General features: G+C 38.3%; 1 protein-coding gene and 1 non-coding gene across 7 annotated transcripts in view; both read left to right on the forward strand.

Moving 5' to 3' along the window:
* CBX5 (chromobox 5) overlaps positions 1-20,528 on the forward strand; it is a 38,498-nt gene that overhangs the window by 8,549 nt on the left and 9,421 nt on the right. For 2 of the 6 annotated variants that reach the window (XM_036298660.1, XM_036298659.1), the window contains 3 exons: positions 10,241-10,419; positions 15,021-15,207; positions 18,692-18,792. In XM_036298660.1, the coding sequence (XP_036154553.1) occupies positions 10,283-10,419; positions 15,021-15,207; positions 18,692-18,792 (425 nt within the window). In that variant the 5' untranslated portion in view covers positions 10,241-10,282. The other 4 variants (XM_036298662.1, XM_036298664.1, XM_036298663.1 and 1 more) reach the window with 4 other exon arrangements.
* On the forward strand, positions 9,626-9,761 carry LOC118652372. The gene has a single exon (XR_004966608.1).

A 20,528-nucleotide genomic window follows, 5' to 3' on the forward strand; every position in this document is an offset into this window, starting at 1 on the left:
ATCATTACTGATCCTTCAGACATTAAAACAGTAAGGGAATATTATGAAAAACTATGTCAGTACATTCAGTGTCTGAGATGAAATGAATCACCTCCTTAAAAGACAAAATACTAAAGCTTACTGCAGAATACAGAACTTCACTAGCCCTATAGAATTTAAGGAAATAGAATTTGTAGTTAAACACCTTCCCACAGAGAAAAGTCCAGGTCCAGATGGCTTTACTGGTGAATTTTAAGAGACATGGAAGAAATATCAATTCTACACAATGTCTCAGGAAAATGTAAGAGGAGGGAACACTTACCAAAGCATTTGTTATTTTTAACTTCATCTGTTATCAGACACTTAAATTCTTTTGCTTTACATTTTTGAAGTGTTTTCTAGTTGTTTTTTGTTTGTTTTTTTTAAGTATATATTTTATTGATTTTTTACAGAGGGGAAGGGAGAGGGATAGAGAGTTAGAAACATCCATCAGCTGCCTCCTGCACACTCCCTATTGGGTATGTGCCCGCAACCAAGGTACATGCCCTTGACCGGAATCGAACCTGGGACCCTTGAGTCTGCAGGCCGACGCTCTATCCATTGAGCCAAACCGGTTAGGGTGTGTTTTCTAGTTTTATTTTTCTCACAAAGCAGACCTATGACATAAGTAGAGCAAATGACTAATATCCTTAAGGTTAAGCGAACTGTTCAGTTCAACCTTTCAGTGATTTAGTTGGAATAGGACCCACATCTTATTCCTAGTCCTGATATTTAAAAAAATATGTTTTTATTGATTTTAGAGAGAGAAGAAAGGAAAGAGAGAGAGAGAGAGAGAGAGAGAGAGAGAGAGAGAGAGAGAGAGAAAGAAAAAGAAAAAGAAAGATACATACAGACTGACCCAGAGTCAAGCAGGCGACTTTTTGGTGCACAGGATGACTTTCAATCAAGTGAGCACACCAGCCAGGGTCCTACCCCTAATCTTACCATTGTTAACAAGTTACCTCTTTAGTAGTTTTCTTATAACAACCTTTGGAGACAGGGCTAACCACTGACTTAACCAAGGGTAAACTATTAGAATCCTCAGCCATTGAGTTGAAGACTGGGCTAGACTCTTAATACGCCCTCAATAACCAAGCAAACAATTTTAGAGCAAGGATCAGAATTACTATGTTAATCATCCCTTTAGGATTTGAGTCAGGATTGTATTTGGAAGCTGGACAAAAAGAGAGTTAGGAACATCTTATTTGTCTTAAGTAACACATCAGAATACTCGGTGGAAGAGCTGGGTGGTCTGAGATTGGCCATCCCTGTAGTCGTTTATCTGATGGTGGCCTGCCTTTGCATTTAACTATCAATATATCTGAGGTGTAGAGCACACTTTTATGATATTGTGGCATAGTAACTCATACTTAAATGTCAATATAGATACTTGCAAAGACCTACAAGGTTCAATAATTTCTGGTGTGGGTTTGTTTCTCCTGTCATCACCCATTATGTATTTTTTTATAGCTTTTAAATTGCCACAGAGAGAAATTGGTCAAGATCATAATAGATGGCCAAGGAGCTGCCAAGGATTCTATTGTATGGGATGGGGAAAAGTTCAATACTGGCTTGATTTTATTTATCTAAATTGTAGGCTATGACTTCAATATAATTCATGTTGCAAATATACCAAGGTAACGGCAAAGCACAAAATTATCCCATATGTTGAATGAGTGCTCTCTTTTACTCCCTGAAATTTTATAATCTGAGATATCTTTCTTATTCCAATTATATGAAACCTCCCTTTTGTGTTAGCATCTATTAATCAGATTTTAGCATATTGATTTAAATTCTAATACCATCTCAACAGTTAAAATAGAGGTATTTTAGAAATTTTAGTTATGCTTATACAAATTAATTTTTATATCTCTTGAATGTCTTCACTAAACTTAGATTATGAGAGACTATAAATTGTCTGACATAGTAGAAACTCTTCCTTAAAATGAGGATTTGTTTAAAATGACCTGAAAGGGCCTTTTTACCCCTAAGCTGCTGAATTCTAAAATCTATACAAATGAGAGCGGTAAGTACCAAGCCTTAATTTTATGGCTGTTTGAAAAATGCTTTATGACCATAATTTTATTTGGGGGTGGACTCTTTCGTTCTCTTTTAACCCTTCCATATTTTGTGAACATGTTCTGCTATAAGATTCATGGTAATGTACTCAAACATGGCTATTGCTCATTTCTCTTAAGATTTGTTTATGATGAAATCTCCAGGTTCTTTACAAAAGATAACAGGATCTAGTTCATGCACCATCACATTTAATTAAGAGAGGGTAGGTGTGAGATTTAACACCCACCTGAGGCCATAGTGCTTTGAGATGAGTTCAGTATATTCCAAGGATAGAGTTGTTGGAAAGTACCATCTGGAAGACATTTGCCCATAGTGCTGCTGAATTCTACCTTCTCATAAATCTTGGTATCTAATCTCTTGCTTTGTGATGGTTTAAGTGCACCGTAACTGAATTTAACAAAGATTGACATTTGAGAGAAGAAATTCAGTAGATTTTAATAAAGGAAAGAAACAAATCCCATATAAAATTTTTATTTTGTGGGAATGTGATCTGATAATGAGATATCAAGAATTTGTGTGCTACTGCAAATATACCAGTGAACCAGACTTACAACTCAAAACAGTTTTGACATTGCTGTAGTACATACTCATTATATTTTTTAATGGTACTTTGATTTTGGAGGACAGGGCAGCCAAATAGAATTTATAAGGCAGCCTTTATCTCCATTTGTGATGTATATGTTTTAATCTGAAAGAAAAAGGCCCTTTATTCCCTTACTCAGTGGAACATGATGCTTGGATAATCAACAAGCAGAATGCTTGGCCTCAGAATCATTCTGTGACTTGTTGAAGCAGTGCCTTGGCCTGATTTTAAAGGATCGCAAACTGGACCTGTGCTAGCCAAAGGGAGAACATTTCCTCCTACACTCTCTATTAATAAAGTTTGTGTTGTCTATATGTGACTTGTTAATGATAGGGGTGTTAATGACGACAGTTAATCTTTTCTCAACTCTTTTCTAATCCAGTCTCTTAAAAAGCTTTTAACTCCTTTTGAATTGGGAACTCATGGGCTTTTGGTGGAGGTGGAATGGTAGTTATCAGCCCATTTAACAAAATCTGAGATCGCCAGGACAGCTGTAATGTGCATCTCTATGCTGTGTTTTTGTCAAAATGCCACATAGCTGATACTTTGGAAAACATAAATCTAGTGGAAGGAAGCATCTTTATAGAGGGTATTTTAGTTTTATGCAGTATGTGTTACAAATCTAAAACCACTTGTACTTATAGGTCCTAAAGAGCAAAGAACATGACCCGATTAAAATAGTTGTATAAATTTGGTTTCTTTTCATCTGTTTTGTCACAATAAGACTGGATAGAGGATGCTTTGAAGACAAGTTGTAGCTGACAATATAATCTTTACCTAGGCCACTAGCCTTCCCCAAGGGCCTTAGAGGGGAAATAGGAATTTCTTAAGGCTGGGCCTAGTAAAGTCACCCATCAGTGGCATATTTAATTAATACATATGAGAGGGAGCTTTGCATATGCCCTCAACCTACTCTACTCTTTAGAATGGCTTTTTTTTTTTTTCCTGGAGGATTTTGCCTTCTTATTAGACTTACAGAATTTATATTGAAACTCTAAAATGAAGAGAGAGAGCTCAATGATTATACATTTTAACATTTGATCTGACTACCACCATCAAATAGTTGAGTAGTTCAGTGAGGCAACTTACCAGTGCTTTTTCTTTTTCTTCTTCTAATTTAAAAAAAATATATATATATATTTTTATTTCAGAGAGGAAAGGAGAGGGAGGGAGAGAGAGAGAGAAACATCAATGAGAGAATCACTGGTCAGCTGCCTCCTGCATACCCCCTACTGGGCATTGAACCTACAACCCGGGCATGTGCATTTGACCAGAATCGAACCTGGGACCCTTCCGTCCGCAGGCCAATGCTGTATCCACTGAGCCCAACTGGCTAGGGCACCAGTGATTTTTCATAACTTTTTAAATAATACACAAAAAGCCTAGAGAAAGATTTAGAATTATGATATGTGTGTGTGTGTGTGTGTGTGTATATATATATATATATATATATATATATGCCTTTGCTTGTAAGTAATTATGAAAATAAAATTTGCTACACCAAGCTCTAAGAAAAACCACCAAAACAGGTAGTGTTGAAGAGGGACTAGAGAGAGCCTGAATTATACAGAGCAGACCCATATCAGAGACCCAATGTGGGTGGTTCTGTGCTTTCAGGATTGATTGGTTAATGCAAATGTTAACCATTACCTGTTCTGGATTTCCCTAGCTTTCCTCTTTAATTTCTGGGGGTTGGCAGCTTTAACACATTTTTTCTTTTATCCTTGTAATGTGTGGGGTTTTTGGTTCCTCTCTTTCTGTCTCACTTCCTCACTCCCCACCCCGCGTGCCCCCTTTTCCCCCTGGAAGATTCATCTGTTAAAAATGTCTTCTGTTATCAACTTGGAATGTGGATTCTGACTGTGCCTGGCTTTAGTGCTCTTTGATGTTTTTCCAAGGCTGACTCTCACTAGATCCCTGGTTTAGGTGTCTTTTCCCTGACACCGAGAGGCCTGTAAGGTGAATTTGCCTTGTATCATTGATATAAAGGGTTGGTGGGGCCTGCTCTTTTCTTGTATCCTTATGGGCAGTTAAGTTGCCGGAGTCTGTCTATAGATGTTGATATCTTTAACAGAGAGTTCCTGCGTCTATTCAAGAAAGGGTCTGTGAGAACTGTTATGCCTGAAAGACTAGAAATTTGAGAAGCTACTCACCCCTTCCCATGGAGATTTCCACAAGGATAAGGTTGCATTCAGAGGCTTATCCTCTCTTCCTCCTGCATCGTATTGGGGTTCTACCATAATCACTCCATCATCCTGCCAGCCATGTCTCATTTCTCATACTGGAACGCTCCCTCCTCCCAAGCTCAGCTTGAACCACCAGTCCTGATGCTTTATCTGGTCCAGGCTCTAGCCCTTAAATTGTCTGTCTGGCTTTGTGTTTCATTTGACCCTAATACACTGGGTCGCACTGTCTAAAGGAGAATTATGTCCCCTCCGATGTCAGGGTGCATTTCTCATTTCTTACTGCTGCTCCTGAGCAGATCTGTAACTTCAAGGTTAAGATAAGACACATTCCATCAGAACTATGTCGTCATCCTTGCCAGCTTCTGATCTGTGACTGTCCAGGAGATTTACAAGACAATTGCATGCCATTCTTTACAGAATATTATGGTTGGACTCTGACTCCTGGCATCAGGCCCAATTTGATTTGTCAGCTGTTACAAAACCCATTTCCCAAAGAATAAGGGACTTCAGCAGTGTGCCCTTTAGGCAGGTCTTAAGAGTGGGAAGAAGGAAATTGATCTGGCTCTTTAGTCCTTGCTATTTTAGCGAGAAGGGTGGACTCCAGAATATTTTTGTCCCTTCCTCCTTGAATTCACTTGTTTTTCCCCTGAAAGGATAGTGTTGCTAAAGTGTTAATCTTCTTTCCTGTCCTTTATCCCTTCACAGAATTACTATTTAGTCTTTTCATTCTGCCATCTCCTTTGCTTTTTTGAGTTTTAAAGCATAAGAATAAGTATTTTACCCTTAAGAGAGAGCATACCAATCCTCTGAAAGTTTATTAGTTTACCATTGCCTAATTAACAGGGACACTGTTCCTCCTTTCTTGCTGTCTAACATGTTGAGCTGCAGGAGTTACTGCATATGTGATATGGTTTAATGGCTTAGGAATTTGGAAGGTCATATTTCCTGCTGCTGTTGTATTCGGCCCTATAATATTTTTACAAAAGCTTCTCTTTAGGGGACTGAACAGCTCTTTGGTTTCAACATTAACTCACTCTTTCCCTAGGAGGTAGGTGGTGGGGATTTATTTGGCCCATTTTAGTGATTCTGGGATTAGATTGAAAATTTATTTACTCAAGATCACACTTGGCAAGTTCATCACAGAATCAGAACACTGATCTAGTTCCTTGGCATTATTTTCATATACCAGTTAAACAAAAAAATTTTAGTTTCCACTAAAGCAAGTCTTTTTTTTTTTTTTTTTTTTTTTTTAAATAGGTTTATCATGCCATTGCTAGCAAAAAAAAAAAAAAAAAGACTGGTCTTGGGGCATGGTGTCTAAACCACCAGAAGCATGGCTAGGTAGGAGAGACAACATGTCTGTTGTCCTAGAGTTTTGCAAGCGTTTTTATATATCAGGGAGGAGAAAGATGTAATTGTTCTGAAAGGATTTACGTTAGTTTTAGACAAAGGGGATGGGAGAAGGTAAAACAGGACTGGTTCTGGGATAGCACAAGTAAAGTCCTTAAGGAAGAAATGTCTCCTCTTGTGATTAGCTGTGGGCAGTAGATTGGAAAATTCATGTGTAAATAAGATGCGAAGTCTCCTGGGATTCTGTTGCACCTGGCTTTTCCCTTTTGGATAATCACAGAAATAGCCACCTGGAAATTAATACTAAATTCCAACGGATACATAGGAAATGTGAGAAGTTTTTTCTCAGACTTGGTCCACAGCTATTACCAGACTAATGTTCTCTTTCTCTCACTCTGGTTGCTGTAATTTTAATTTAGAACATCTTGGAATATTTTTCTTCTCATCCCTTAGCTGCGAAGTTAAAGTTAGGAAAAGTTACAAAAAGCAACTTTTACTCAGATATCATGATGGATTCATTCAAAGTTGAGAAAATCTGTAGTTGAAAACTTGTCTGCTTTGCTGTCATACCCTGTAATTTCTTCTGTTTGATAACCAAAATAATCACCATTCTCTGCTTTTTCCTCAGGTTGGTTTTTTTTTTTATCCCTTTTTTATTACTGGCCTACGGCAGCCACTTCTAGCTCTAAAGACAAGTTTCTATAAAGCAGAGCAGGGTTTTGGAGTTCTCTAAAATGTTCTTTAGGACCAGGAGAAATGCAAATTTATGGGACTGCAGGTTTCTAGGTATTTTTCTTTGTCTCAGTCCTTCTTTTCTCAAGTATAGGGACTATTGATATCTATATAATTTTTAGTTATATATATTTTGGATGGGTAGTAATTATTTTAAAATTTTCTATATAACATTACAAGAACAACTAGTGAGAAGCGGTTTTAACAGTAATGGTTGGGTTGGACTGCTCTCCCCTACGCTTTTTTGTTTTTTATTTGTTTTTTTCTTTTTTTATTTTCATTTGTTTTTTCCCCTACGCTTTTTTAAAAGTACTTAAGGATTAAGTATTTTTTTTCTATCTATAATTTCAGTTGAAAAGTTCTTCGGTAGTGCTTCTAGGCTCTGGGTTCTGTTTCTGTATCTGGTAATCTCTTAAAGAAGGACAGTTATATCGTATCCCAAATACTCTCCAAGCAATTTTAATTAACTGTTCAGTGACAGATGGTAGAAGAGGCCCTGTGTAAAGTGCTTCTGGTGGGCTGGATTAGGGGATGGGTGGTTTGCACTGATTCTGTTGTAGAGGAACCTAGCCTTTCCCTTCCCCCTTCCAGTTGAGCTATAATCCTGTTGGATGATCTTAAAATGCTACTGATTAATTTCCAGTGGTTTTAGGAATAAGCACCGTTTTGGATTTAAAACCCAAGAACCAATTCCCTTGAGCTCTTGAGGCCAAGGTAGGTACCTTCCAACTTCTTCGCCCAGTCTTCACTGAAAAGGAAAGTTAAGGCTTTTAACTTTTCAGTTTGCCTCTCCCCCTCTTAGTCTAGTACTGCTGCCAGTTGCTATGGCAACGGACTGGGACAGCTGCGCAGTGGCGCCCAGGCAGCTGGGTGGGGGCGGGGGAGCTGCCTGCCCGCCAAGCCCCAGATCTGGGAGGGGAGGCCCTCCTGTTAGCCCAGAGGGAAAGAAAGAAGTGGGGCGATCCGGTAGGTAAAGGAGAGAACCCCCCTTCATCTGCTCCCTTCGGGGAGCCCCTTCTGCATGAATTTGTAAAGGGAGATTTTCCCCTTTTCTCCCTCAAACTGAAGAACACATATGTAAATCCTTGTTTTTCCTCGTGAGGCTGGGGAGGCCATGGCCACAATGCTTAACTGCATGCATCTAACCCAGGGCTGGTTTTAACCCCAGCGCTCTGAACTAAACTGCTCAGCTCCCGGAAATTCCAAGGTGAGTGGGGGTGGGGTGGGGTGCTCTCCCTGGAATATGACATTTCCTGTCTCTGGTGAGGTCGGAGGCTATTTTAATTTTAAATAAATCAAATCAGATATTTTTTTTCTTGAAGCTGAAAAATTATTTTGAAGCCCCATACTTACATTCTCCCGTCCACCTCCTCTTCCAAATAAAGTATTTTAATGAAAGCTTAGTTTTATTACAGGGCAGTAATGGGTACAGACAGTTTTTTTGGTGGGCAGACCTATTGCTAGCAAGTTCTGAAGATACGGTGTCCAACTATTTACTCTTGGAATAATTCCTTAAATTTTGCTATTTGAAGTAAATTAAATGCAACTTTTTATGCTACTTGGCCTGAACAAAATTCTGAGATTAGTAGTGACCTTCCCTAATTCTGGGAATGGTCTTGGTCAAGATGGAAATATTTTTATAGAGATTGCTGAAACAAATCTTTAAAGATAAATATGGAGTTCAGCTAAGAAAACAATTCCTGCTAATTTATAATCCAGACTGTAGGCACCATTTAACATGGTTAAAGAAGTATTCTTAAAAATGATTATGGTAACAACGTGGGAATTTAAAAAAAACTAGATTCTCTGTTGAGTACCCCCTGGTTGTGCATATTTCTGAGCTTAACTCAATTTCCATTTGTGTTGCCTTCAGCTTTCCTTGGGCCAATGAATGGTTCCTCTGTGTTTTGAGGCTTCATGTTGATGTGAGTCTGGGGCCAGACTTCTCTTTCCTCCTCCTCTTTCTTTGGCCTGAAGCCAACTCAAGGGGAGAGGTACCTCCTTAACTATTTGTATTAGTTGAGTTTTGAGAATTACTGAGCAATCCAATGACTAATTTTGATTTTTAGGACAAAATTTTTTTTCTCCTCCCTGCCTCCCTCCCATCCCCAAATGAAAAAGGAGCTTCAGTGTGTTTGAGATGTCTTGCTATTGTGAGCTGATGGATGTCCTGAAGAGACAAGCTCAATTTGTTTAAGGAAAATGTACCGAGTCACTGAAAATGTGGTGAAAGATGCTTTTTTTTTGTGTGCTGCTAAGAGACTGACCAGTCAAGATGCTCAGAGCAGAAAGTTACATTTTGGTGGCTTTTCTTTTTTCAGTTTTATAAAGAACCTTATTTACTATAGAGGGAAAGGTTCTATCTATCATGATTCTTTTAACTGCAGGTTTTCCATATTTCTATTTTAGTTTCTGGCTTGTAAACAATTACAGTAGTAGCCAGGAGAGACATATCACACTACTTGACTTTAGGAATCTGAAATTAGAGGAGTTAGACAGTTGTGCCATCTAATTTTGGTCCTGTTGGTTGAAGAGAAAGTTGTGGTTGGGAAAATGGGGATAGACCCATTTTTCATTAAATTCTTAGGATTCATATGTAGAATGTTTCAAGGCCTGAGAGAAGGGTACCTGGCAGTTGTGTTATACCCTTTGTATCTCATCAAGAAGAGACAGAAACTTGTCCTGGCCTATGCTTTCTCTGCTCCCCTGTGCTCAGTTGTAATGGGTGTCTAGCACAACGCACAGCAGGTCTCTCTCAGTTTAGGAGGGCCTGCCTGAGGATAGGGCTGGCTTTTAAAGGATGAGAAACCTGGCTGGGTAACGCAGTAGGTGGAGCATTGTCCTGTGCATCAAAAATATTTCAGGCTCAATTCCCAGTCAGGGCACATACCTAGGTTGCGGGTTTGATCCCTGGGGAGGGTACAGGAAACAACCGGATATTGATGTTTTGGTTTTTAAAAATGTTTTTATTGATTTCAGAGAGAGGAAGGGAGAAGAAGGAGTGAGATAGAAACATCAATGATGAGAGAGAATCATTGATCAGGTGCTTCCTGCAGGCCCCCTACTGGGGATGGAGCCTGCAGCCCTGAGCATGTGTCCTAATGGAGAATGGAACTGTGACCTCCTGGTTCATGGGTCGGCACTTAACAACTGAGCCACACTGGCCTGGCAACTAGTTGTTGTTTCTCTCTCTCTAAAATCAATAAACAAATCCTCAGGTGAGGATTTTAAAGAAGAGACAAATTTTAACTCCTCACATGGATTCTGACCATTATGTCCTTCCCATTTACAGGAACCTAGTGGCCTTAGTCCTTCAGGTGGAACAGCGTGCGACATGGGAAAGAAAACCAAGCGAACAGCTGACAGTTCTTCTTCAGAGGATGAGGAGGAATACGTCGTGGAGAAGGTGCTAGATAGGCGTGTGGTTAAGGGGCAAGTGGAATATCTACTGAAGTGGAAAGGCTTTTCTGAGTAAGTGCCTTCTCTTAGGCCTTAGGACTCTGCAGAGGTAGACACCTTTGATTTATTTCCCCATGAACTACCACCATTTTGTCTTTTTCTTTCCCCACCTGCACTCCTTTCCTAAGAGTCAGAAGATGCAGCAATAAACTAAACAAAGTCTTCCCCTTCTTTGGAGCTGGTATTCTAATGATAATGCTTTTGAGAGGCAGTAAGTATAATGAATTGGTTAGGAACATGGACTTGGGAGCCAGGATGCCTGGGTTCAGATTCTTATGCCACCACTTATGATGATGTGAGCTGGGTGACCTTGGTTAAGTTCCTTAATCTTTTTTTTTTCTTCTCAGTAAAATAGGGATAAGAAATAATACTTGTAATAGAGATGTTGGGTAGATATACAGAGCCTGACACATAAGCTCAGTGTAAGTAGAAACTGTTACTGTTACTATTCTTTTGTATATAACTAAGCTAAAATACGTATGTTGAAGAAGATGATAAAGAAATAGTCATCATCATGGATTCTATAGCCCATAGCTTTCCAAAATGATCCCTGGATCTCAGAACTGCCCTAGGATGAAGCCCCTTCCTTCCTTCCTTCCTTCCTTCCTTCCTTCCTTCCTTCCTTCCTTCCTTCCAGTTCTATTGTTACTTGATTTTTAAAAATTTGATTTTAGAGAGAGAAAGGGGGTGCACCAATTTGTTATTTTACTTATTTATGCATTCATTGGTTGACTTTTGTATGTGCCCTAACTGGGGATTACACCTATAACCTTGGCATATTGGGATGGTGCTCTAACCAACTGAGCTAAAGCACTTATCACAGTGATACTTAAATATGAGGCCACAGTCCCGTGTATTGTCCCCTCACCATACCCCCTGCCCCCAAGTATTTATTTTGAAATTTTCAGATGTACAGTGAGGTCAAAGAAATTGAGTGAACACTCAGATACATAACATCTAGTTTCTATAATTAACATTTTTTATAAAGTTTTTTTTTTAATTGATTTCAGAGAGGAAGGGAGAGGGAGAGGGGGAGAGAGATAGAAACATCAATGATGAGATAGAATCATTGATCGGCTGCCTCCTGCACGGCCCCCCACTGGGGATCGAGCCCACAACCTGGGCATGTGCCCTGACCAGAATAGAACCTGGGACCCTTCGGTCCGCAGGCCGACGCTCTATCCACTGAGCCAAACCAGTCAGGGCAACTACAATAAACATTTTAATGTAACCTATCCATCTATTCCTTTACCTATCATTCTATTTTTTTAAAATACCCATTTGCCCAGCCAGCATGGCTCAGTGGTTGAGTGCCATCCTATGAAGCAGGAGGTCATGGTTTGGGGCACATGCCCAGGTTGCAGGCTCAATCCCCAGTGGGAGGCGTGGAGAGGCAACCGATTGATGGTTCTTCTCATCATTGATGTTTCTATCTCTCTCTCCCTTTCCCTTCCTCTCTGAAATCAATAAAAATATATTTTAAAAAAGAAAAATACCCAGTTAAAAACCTTTTTAAGTCAGCTTTAAGGATGATACTAAGCAGCCGTGGGCAAACTACGGCCCGCGGGCCGGATCTGGCCCATTTGAAATTAATAAAACTAAAAAAAAAAAAAAAAAAGACCGTACCCTTTTATGTAATGATGTTTACTTTGAATTTATATTAGTTCACACAAACACTCCATCCATGCTTTTGTTCCGGCCCTCCGGTCCAGTTTAAGAACCCATTGTGGCCCTCGAGCCAAAAAGTTTGCCCACCCCTGTTAAAGTGATGGACAGAATGCCTGTTAGACAGTAACTGGTTTTATGCTGAAGTACTAAAGTAGGTTATTATTTTCTTTGGAATAAATAGAACTAGATACATTGAAGCATAGAAGTAGTAGCTTGAAAGGTGAAATATATGAAGCTAGTAATCATGAGGCATTTTGCCTCATTTGCTGGTTAATTCTTTTCTCAGGATGTCTGATAACAAAGAATAGATTTCTCAGAACTCCAGTGAACTGATAGGACATGGTTTAGGCTCCTTGGGGTGGTAATATCCAGTAGAAATATAATGCAAGCCACATGTGTAATTTTAAATATTTTGGTGGCCACATAAAAGAAAAGTGAAAAAAAAAAAGAAGAAAAAAAAAAAAGAAAAGTGAAATTAATTTTAATAATATACTAGTATTTTATTTAATACAACATACTAAAATGCTATTTCAACAATAATTTTAAAATTGTTGAGATGTTTTACATTATTTTTTCATATGAAGTCTTCAAAATCTGATGTATATTTTACATTTTATAGCACATAGTTCAGATTAGTCACGTTTCAAGTGCTCAGGAGTCACGTGTGACTAGTAGCTACCATATTTGAACATCACAGCTTTAAAGTGTAAGGCTTAAGTATACTAAAAGATTCAATGTTTTGACGTATCTTTGGATAAAGGTATGAATCAGGAGCCTTTGGAACATAAGGTTATTTCATTACATGAATCAAATTTTCTTATCTTGAGCACTGTTTTAAGTGGGATAGTTTGTGCATTATAGGATCTCTATCACATAGAGCGCTATAAAGGTAGGTATCACAACAATCAGAATATACCCTTCATATTTCTAAAGAAAGATAGAAAAGGAAAAGACAGATTAAGCATTTGTCGAAATGCCCAGGATTTTATTAAAGACTGGAATTTTGCCCCTTCAGCATTGTCTACGACTAAATACCTACTGCTTGTGAGGCAGTGGTCAGATTCTTCCTTGGTTGATGTAGAAACAGCATTATCAATATGGTAGGAAAAGGGATAATCCCATTATAGGACTGGCCTTTCATGCTGTGAACAGAGACTCTCCTACCCCTACATCTAGTGTTGTCATGCCTCTTGATTTTGGTACCTTAATTTCTTCTGGGATAGTAAACTATATGGTCTGTGGATATGGGGAAGGCTATTGTGTACAGAATCTTTTTTGGCTGAAAGGGGGCTATGAACAAGTGCCTTTTCTAGTTCTAGCTCAAATGATTTAAAAGTAAATTTTGTCTCATTTTTTTTTTTAATTAAAAATACCCATGACTTTGTCATTAATAGCAGCCGCAGATATTTCTGTGTTATGTTAAAGTTGTTGCAAATATCTTTTTTAAAATATATTTTTTTATTTATTTCAGAGAGGAAGGGAGAAGGAGAGAGAGATAGAAACATCAATGATGAGAAAGAATCATTGATTAGCTGCCTCCTAAACAGCCCACACTGGGGATCAAGCCCGAAACCTAGGCATGTGCCCTGACTGAGAATTGAAACATGACCTCCTGGTTCATAGGTCGACACTCAACTATTGAGCCACACCAGTTGGGCTGCAGAAAGTTGTTTTAAGTCTGGAGTAAATATCTCAAATTTTTTCATCATTCTGCTTCTTACCTGAATCAAGTTATGTCTTGTGTTCAAACCATTCCTATCTAAAAATACCTTATTTTAAAAGCAGTAAAATATCTAAAATGGATAGGACATAAAATAATGTTCCCAAGTCAATGAAAGTATTGTAGGAACTGCTTCTCCGATATGTTTACAGATGTATCTTAATATAAACTAGTCCTTTCTATATAACCCAATAGGACTACCTTGATTCAAGTTTAATTAGACCCAATTATTTAGTTTGGGTTTATTTATTTTGCTTATTAATATAATAATATATTTTTGAATGACTAGTAACAGTAGACTTGAATCCAGACCATTGAATTAATCATTCCAATTCCTACTTCTGAGTCGTCTTATGATTGAAACTGCCTTTTTCTTTTTTTTTTTTTTTTGAATAACGATTTCCAATCCTCCAATAATTTTGTTGACATTTTTTCAAGATATAAGTAACATATTTAACTGGGGGGGGGGGTATGATTTATTAGATTGTCCTCTCACAATTTGCATAGATGATTGTGTGAAATCACATTTTGCCACTTACAGAGTTCATATTTGAGTTTTTAACACCTTTATTGAGGTGTCATTTACAGTCTGTAAAAGTCATTCATTGAAAATAAAAGATTCATGAATTTTTTATTAAGTAAATTTATAGAGCTGTGTAACTACACTCCAGTTTTAGAAAATTTTCATAACCTCTCCACAAATTTCCTTGAGCCCATATCTAGTTAATTCCAAGACCCAGACACCAGCATCAGGGAACCACTGATCTGCTTTCTTTCAAAGGTCTCAAGTTGTCTTTCCTAGACATTTCATATAAATGGAATCAGACAATATATACTTTTGCATCTGGTTTCTTTCACTTAGATAATGTTTTTGATGTTTTGTTCTTCCATGTTGTAGCGTGTACTAATTAGTATTGTGTTCCTTTTTGCTGTTGGATAGAAGTTCATTGTATAGATATACCAGATTTTGTTTATCCATTCACCAGTTCATGGACATTTGAATTGTTTTTAACTTTTGGCTATTAAAATGCTGTTATAAATAATTGTGTACAAGTTTTTTTGTGGGTATATAATTTTTTCCTTTTTTTCTTGGATAGATTCCTAGGATTAAATTTGTTCCTTTTAAGTGTAGGGTCTCTTTCCCTTTTGTCTATTTGTCCTTTTTAAACTAAGGTGTTAGATTTCTCCCCTCTCCCCCCTAATTCTTTTCTCTGTTCTTGTCCAGGGAGCACAATACTTGGGAACCTGAGAAAAATTTGGATTGCCCTGAGCTAATTTCTGAGTTTATGAAAAAGTATAAGAAGATGAAGGAGGGTGAAAATAACAAACCCAGGGAGAAGTCAGAAACTAACAAGAGGAAATCCAGTTTCTCTAACAGTACTGATGATATCAAATCCAAAAAAAAGAGAGAGGTAAGTTTTCTTTCCCCCTTTTCCCACAAACTATTCTTTTGCCACCCCGTTCTTCCCCCCCCTCACCCCCCCCCCCCCCCCAAAAAAAAAGAGCCTCATTTTGTTTATTTCTGTTCTAAGGATGGCCTTCAAGGTAAAATAGTTGAACAAAAGAGCTTCTAGGGAGGTATGTTGATTAACTACAGTGCCCCCTCCTGGCTGAATGAGAAATGTAATATGTGTACACTGAATTATATTAAGGTGGCAAAATTAAATCCCTATAAAACATTCAGCCACTGTCTGTCTTCAAACAAGGCTAAGCTGTCTTAAAGAGGAATGTTTTTGGTGAATTTTAAGGATAGAAAAGGGCTTTAAAACATTTACTATTTTACTTTCTTTTTTCTTTTGTTCCAAAGATAGTCCCTTATTTTCAATCCTTTATATTCTTTCATTTTTTTCATTGAGATGAAATTCACATGTATACAATTAACCATTTTAAAGTGTATAGTTCATTGACATGTATATTCTTTTTAGATCTTATTTTTATGTACTTTACATAAGAAATTAATTTCATCCTTTTTTTTTTTTTTTTTTAATCCTTGCTCACTCAAGGACACGTTCATTTTTTTTTTTTTTTTAGAGAGAGAGAAAGGAGAAGCGGGGAGGGAGAGAGAGAAAGAGAGACATCAATATGAGAGAGAAACATTGATTGGCTGCGCCTCGACTAGGGCCAGAGATCAAACACGAAATGTAGTTATGTGCCCCAACTGGGAACTGAACCCACAACCTTTTGTTGCATGAGATGATGCTCCAGCCAACTGAGCCACACTTGCCGGGGCTTCATCTCTTTTTGAAATCTTTTTATTGTTCAGTTTGGAAAGTCTATTTATAAAATTTTGGTTTTATTCAGCTGCTTTAGATCTCAAATTACCAGCATGAGCAGTGTTAGTGCCTCTTTTTTCATCTATATCTTTTCCATCAGTGCACACACATATACATATACATATACATATACATATACATATACATATACATATACACCCCCTTCAAGCTTCCACTCCTTTATTTCAAGGTCGTGAAGCGTTTTGTGGTGAAGGATGTATCATACCCTTAAAGTTTCATAAAATAAAAGCGTAAGTCTGCTTCTGAATCTTCTAGCATCAATGTCATAAGCATCCCTGTTTATCTTCATTCTACTTGGATACCTGTCTTTCTAGAGCATTAGTTCTCAGCTCTGGCTGTACATTAGAACCACGGGGGTGTGGGGAGTGTGCTTTTAAAAACCTCCAGAGCCAAAAATGTACCCTAGACCAGTTAAATTCAATTTCTGTGGGTTGGATCTGGTCTCCATAGAGAAAATGGGAGACCAGCTTTCCCAAAAGAATTGATATAAGAGTGAAAGATTGGAGGCTGCAAGTGAAAAAGGACTCTGGGTTTGTGGCTGTCTCCTTATTTGCTTCCCTCATTGATTTTATTTTTACCTTATTTTTAAAACTGCTCTATTCTGGTGAGGTGTGTATATCATTGTGATAAACTATATCGTTATAATAAACTGCTGATAAAGAATTTGAGAATGCCTTTCTCTAAGGAGCTAAGATTTGGTTTTTTCTTTTTTAAATTTATTGGGGTAACCTTGGTTAATATATACCTTTCAGGTGTACACTTAAAATACCTTCTTTTTTTTTATTAGTCCTTTTGTATTCTGGCTTTTGTCATTTGACTAATTCTACAGCTAAGTAAAGAGACCGAAAACAACACAGCATAAGACTTTAACTAGCCATTTGTGACATACAGTGTTTATATCCTCAATGTAAGGTTTCTGTCTTTTTAAAAAGGAACAGTCTGGCTTAGAGCTACTGGCCAAAGCAGAGTTTTGTTCCTAGGCCAGGTTCTGATGCTGCCGACCTTGAAAACAGTCCCCACTCATCCCTCATATTGTAATGTTCATCTGGGGCCCCGACAGCATTCTCAACAGTGCTGGTGGCTGTCATCTAGGCAGCTAGGAAGATAGGTGATGTAAGTTTTAAAGGTACAGGAGGGGATTGCCTTTCTTTCTTTTGACCACTGCAGAAGAAATTTGTCAGTTGGCATTATGCCTGATTTAAGATTACTGCCTGTGTGATGATTTTTGCATTTTCCTCGCCTCGTCACCTATTCAGCAGCTTGAACATTTTTCTTCCCCTCCCTCCTTATGTGGCAAACTGTTTTCAGCTGCCAGCTATGATTTACGACTCAGTTCATGTGCCAGCATTCCAGCTGTGACCATCTGTGTGCACATCTGGGAACCTCCTCCCCTTAAGAGCTCCCCAAAAAGGCTATGTTTTTGAGTCAGTGTCTCCCTTGATCCATGCATGGAATTTCCTTCCCAGTGTGGGTTCTGGTATCTTTGGAGACCGCCTGGACCCTGAATATTTGTATGTCTCAGAAGAGAGCAAGGGAGGTGAATGTCAGATCAAAGAGATTTTATGAAAATCAGACATCAGATGTGAGTTCATTTGTGCAGTCTTTATCTTCCATAATAAGGTTTTTAAAGTCACCTGCTTTGTGCCCTGTCTGGTGTGACTTAGTTGGTTGGAACATTATTCTGCACACCAAAAAGTGTCAGATTCGATTCCCAGTCAGGGCACATACCCAGGTTTTGGGTTTGATCCCAGTCGGGGTGCATGCAGGAGGCAACAAATTGATGTTTCTCCCTCTCCCCCTTCTCTCTGAAACAAACAAACGAACAAAATTAAAAATTACCTGCTTTGCATAAAATTTTGTTCTCACCAGTGCCATCAGACCTGGATCAGACCCTGTACTCCTTACCTTGATTGCATTCTGGCCAAATTTGAATACTCCCCTAGAGAATAATCAGCTTGTTTGTTTTTAATCACTTCCAGTTCTGTTCTCTAATGCTAATGACTCACCCACATTAGGAGCGGATAGGCACAGACCAGGGCCTCTTCAAGAGCATGCGTAATGCATTGTGTGAACTCTGAAAGAAATTTGTTGTTTTATGGTACTTCCTTGAATCATTCGTACCTCTGTTCTTTCATAAATATGGATGACTTTGTGAAAAGAAGTATTAAAAATATTGGTCAGTGTTAAGGTAAACTAAAAGTCTAAAAAAGTAAAGATTGAGAGATGTGGTATACTTGAAGTTTATAATATAAAAAAGGGTCTAGTTTGAGTAAACATGGACTTGTTTATCATCTCAGAAGCAATTGATATCACTAAGGAGATTGGATTAGAGGAGTTCCTAGGTGATGACTCCGGGATATTAAAGAGTTTTAGGGGCCACTCCTAATCTTGAAGGAATACTGGTGGGACAACTGCATCTTCTTGCAAAAATATCTTTTGGCATCACTGTCACTGGGTGATGCAGTATTGTATTTCTTAAATTTTAAGAATTTTATTACAAAAATGGTATCTGGTGATATTAAATTAGGTTGTGCTTTGCTAAGCTGAGAAATAGGTTTTAACTTTTACCCAGCTGTAACTTTTCTTCATCTTCTGTTTATAGCAAAGCAATGATATTGCTCGGGGCTTTGAGAGAGGACTGGAACCGGAAAAGATCATTGGGGCGACAGATTCCTGTGGCGATTTAATGTTCCTAATGAAATGGTGAGAGCGATTGGATATTACTCTACAATTGTGGGGTTTCTTTTGCCAGTGACTTGAATTTGTATGGAAGATAGGGAGGGAAGACTGAGTATTTCCCAGCCAAATATTTTGATTGTCAAGGACCTTTATTTGACACCAACTATCTGTATTAAATGAGAATTATGGTTTGGAATGAATTAAAGAATTCAAGACATTCTCAAGTTTTGGTATTAAGCCAAATTATATTAGCCCAGATTCCAGACAAGGGTAGATTTGAGGTGGGAAACATAAACATGACCTAACCACTTTTTTTTTTTTACACAGTTCTGAATCATTTACCGTTAGACCAGTGGTTCTTAACCTTCTGGCCCTTTAAATACAGTTCCTCATGGTGTGACCCAACCATAAAATTATTTTCGTTGCTACTTCATAACTGTAATGTTGCTACTGTTATGAATCGTAATGTAAATATCTGATATGCAGGATGGTCTTAGGCGACCTCTGTGAAAGGGTCGTTCGACTGCCAAAGGGGTCGCGACCCACAGGTTGAGAACCACTGCCTTAGACCATGAGCCTGTGGCCATAGGATAGGAGCGAGTGGGCTTTCTGCCATCACTGAGGACCAAGACCACTGAATAATGTCTAAAAGAGAAAAACAATAATAAAAGAGAAAAATTAAGGATAATACTGGCCAAAGCACAAGAATTTCATCCAGTGGAGGGAATGGCTCTTAGAGGAAAGTGTAGTTACTTCCACTCAATTTGGTTTCTAAAAGACAGGGTGTTTTATGGTCTGGCCCCACTACCTTCTCTATCCAAGTGCTCTGAGCTTATGATTTAGGTTTGGTCTCTAAATAGAGGGTTCATGCTCTAGTACCACTTAGGAAGCTAATTATCTTAAATGTATAATCAAAAGGTGTAACGTTTTATTTGATCCTGGGGTGGGGCCAGCCTGCCTGCCAGGGATGATCCCCTACGAAGTTCCTGGGTTCTTCTTTTCTCTGAGCAGCAATTTGGCCATTTTTGTTGTTGTTAATCCTCACCCAGGGATATTTTCTTCATTGATTTTTAGAAGGGAGGGGGAGAGGAAGAGAAAAACATCCATGTGAGAGAGATCTATTGATTAGTTGCCTCCTGCTCTCACCCCAAACAGCACTGGGGATCAAGCCTGCCTTTGACCAGAATTGAACCCGTGACCTTTCAGACTGAGGGCCAATGCTCTAACCACTGAGAAAGACCAGCTAGGGCTATTTGATCAAAATTTTGCTGGTAAATTACCCAAAAACCTATTTTTTGGAGAGTCACTATACTCTTTCAGAAGTAAGGAGCTGTGTTGACTGCTTTTCCCACTCCATCATGTGTGCTACTTATGGTTTATAGTCACATATTAACTAGCTCTTTGCACCACCGTCCAAATTTGAGTATCTTCTCTAAGCCATGAGTCTTCCCCTCTTCTCATACATAATACTTACCTTTATGAATTAAACATTTCCATTTTCTAGGCAAGGACGTAGTTGTCTTTACTCACATCTCAGTGGAATTTTGATTACAATTTTTTTTCCTTGATTTGGAATCCTGGTTAAGAAACTTGCTGTATTTTTTGTTATATATTATAGTAGAGCCTATGTAACTTGGATAATTGAACTTTGCAGGTTAATTCCTACATTTCATTTTAGTACTAGATTTTACATTTTTCCTACTCTTCTCCCTTTTATAAGTACTGTTGCTGACTTAAATTTCTGTTCTCTTATTGTTCCA

The sequence above is a fragment of the Myotis myotis genome, unplaced genomic scaffold (genome assembly GCF_014108235.1).
Source record: "Myotis myotis isolate mMyoMyo1 unplaced genomic scaffold, mMyoMyo1.p scaffold_m19_p_3, whole genome shotgun sequence".
Taxonomy (NCBI): Eukaryota; Metazoa; Chordata; class Mammalia; order Chiroptera; family Vespertilionidae; genus Myotis; species Myotis myotis.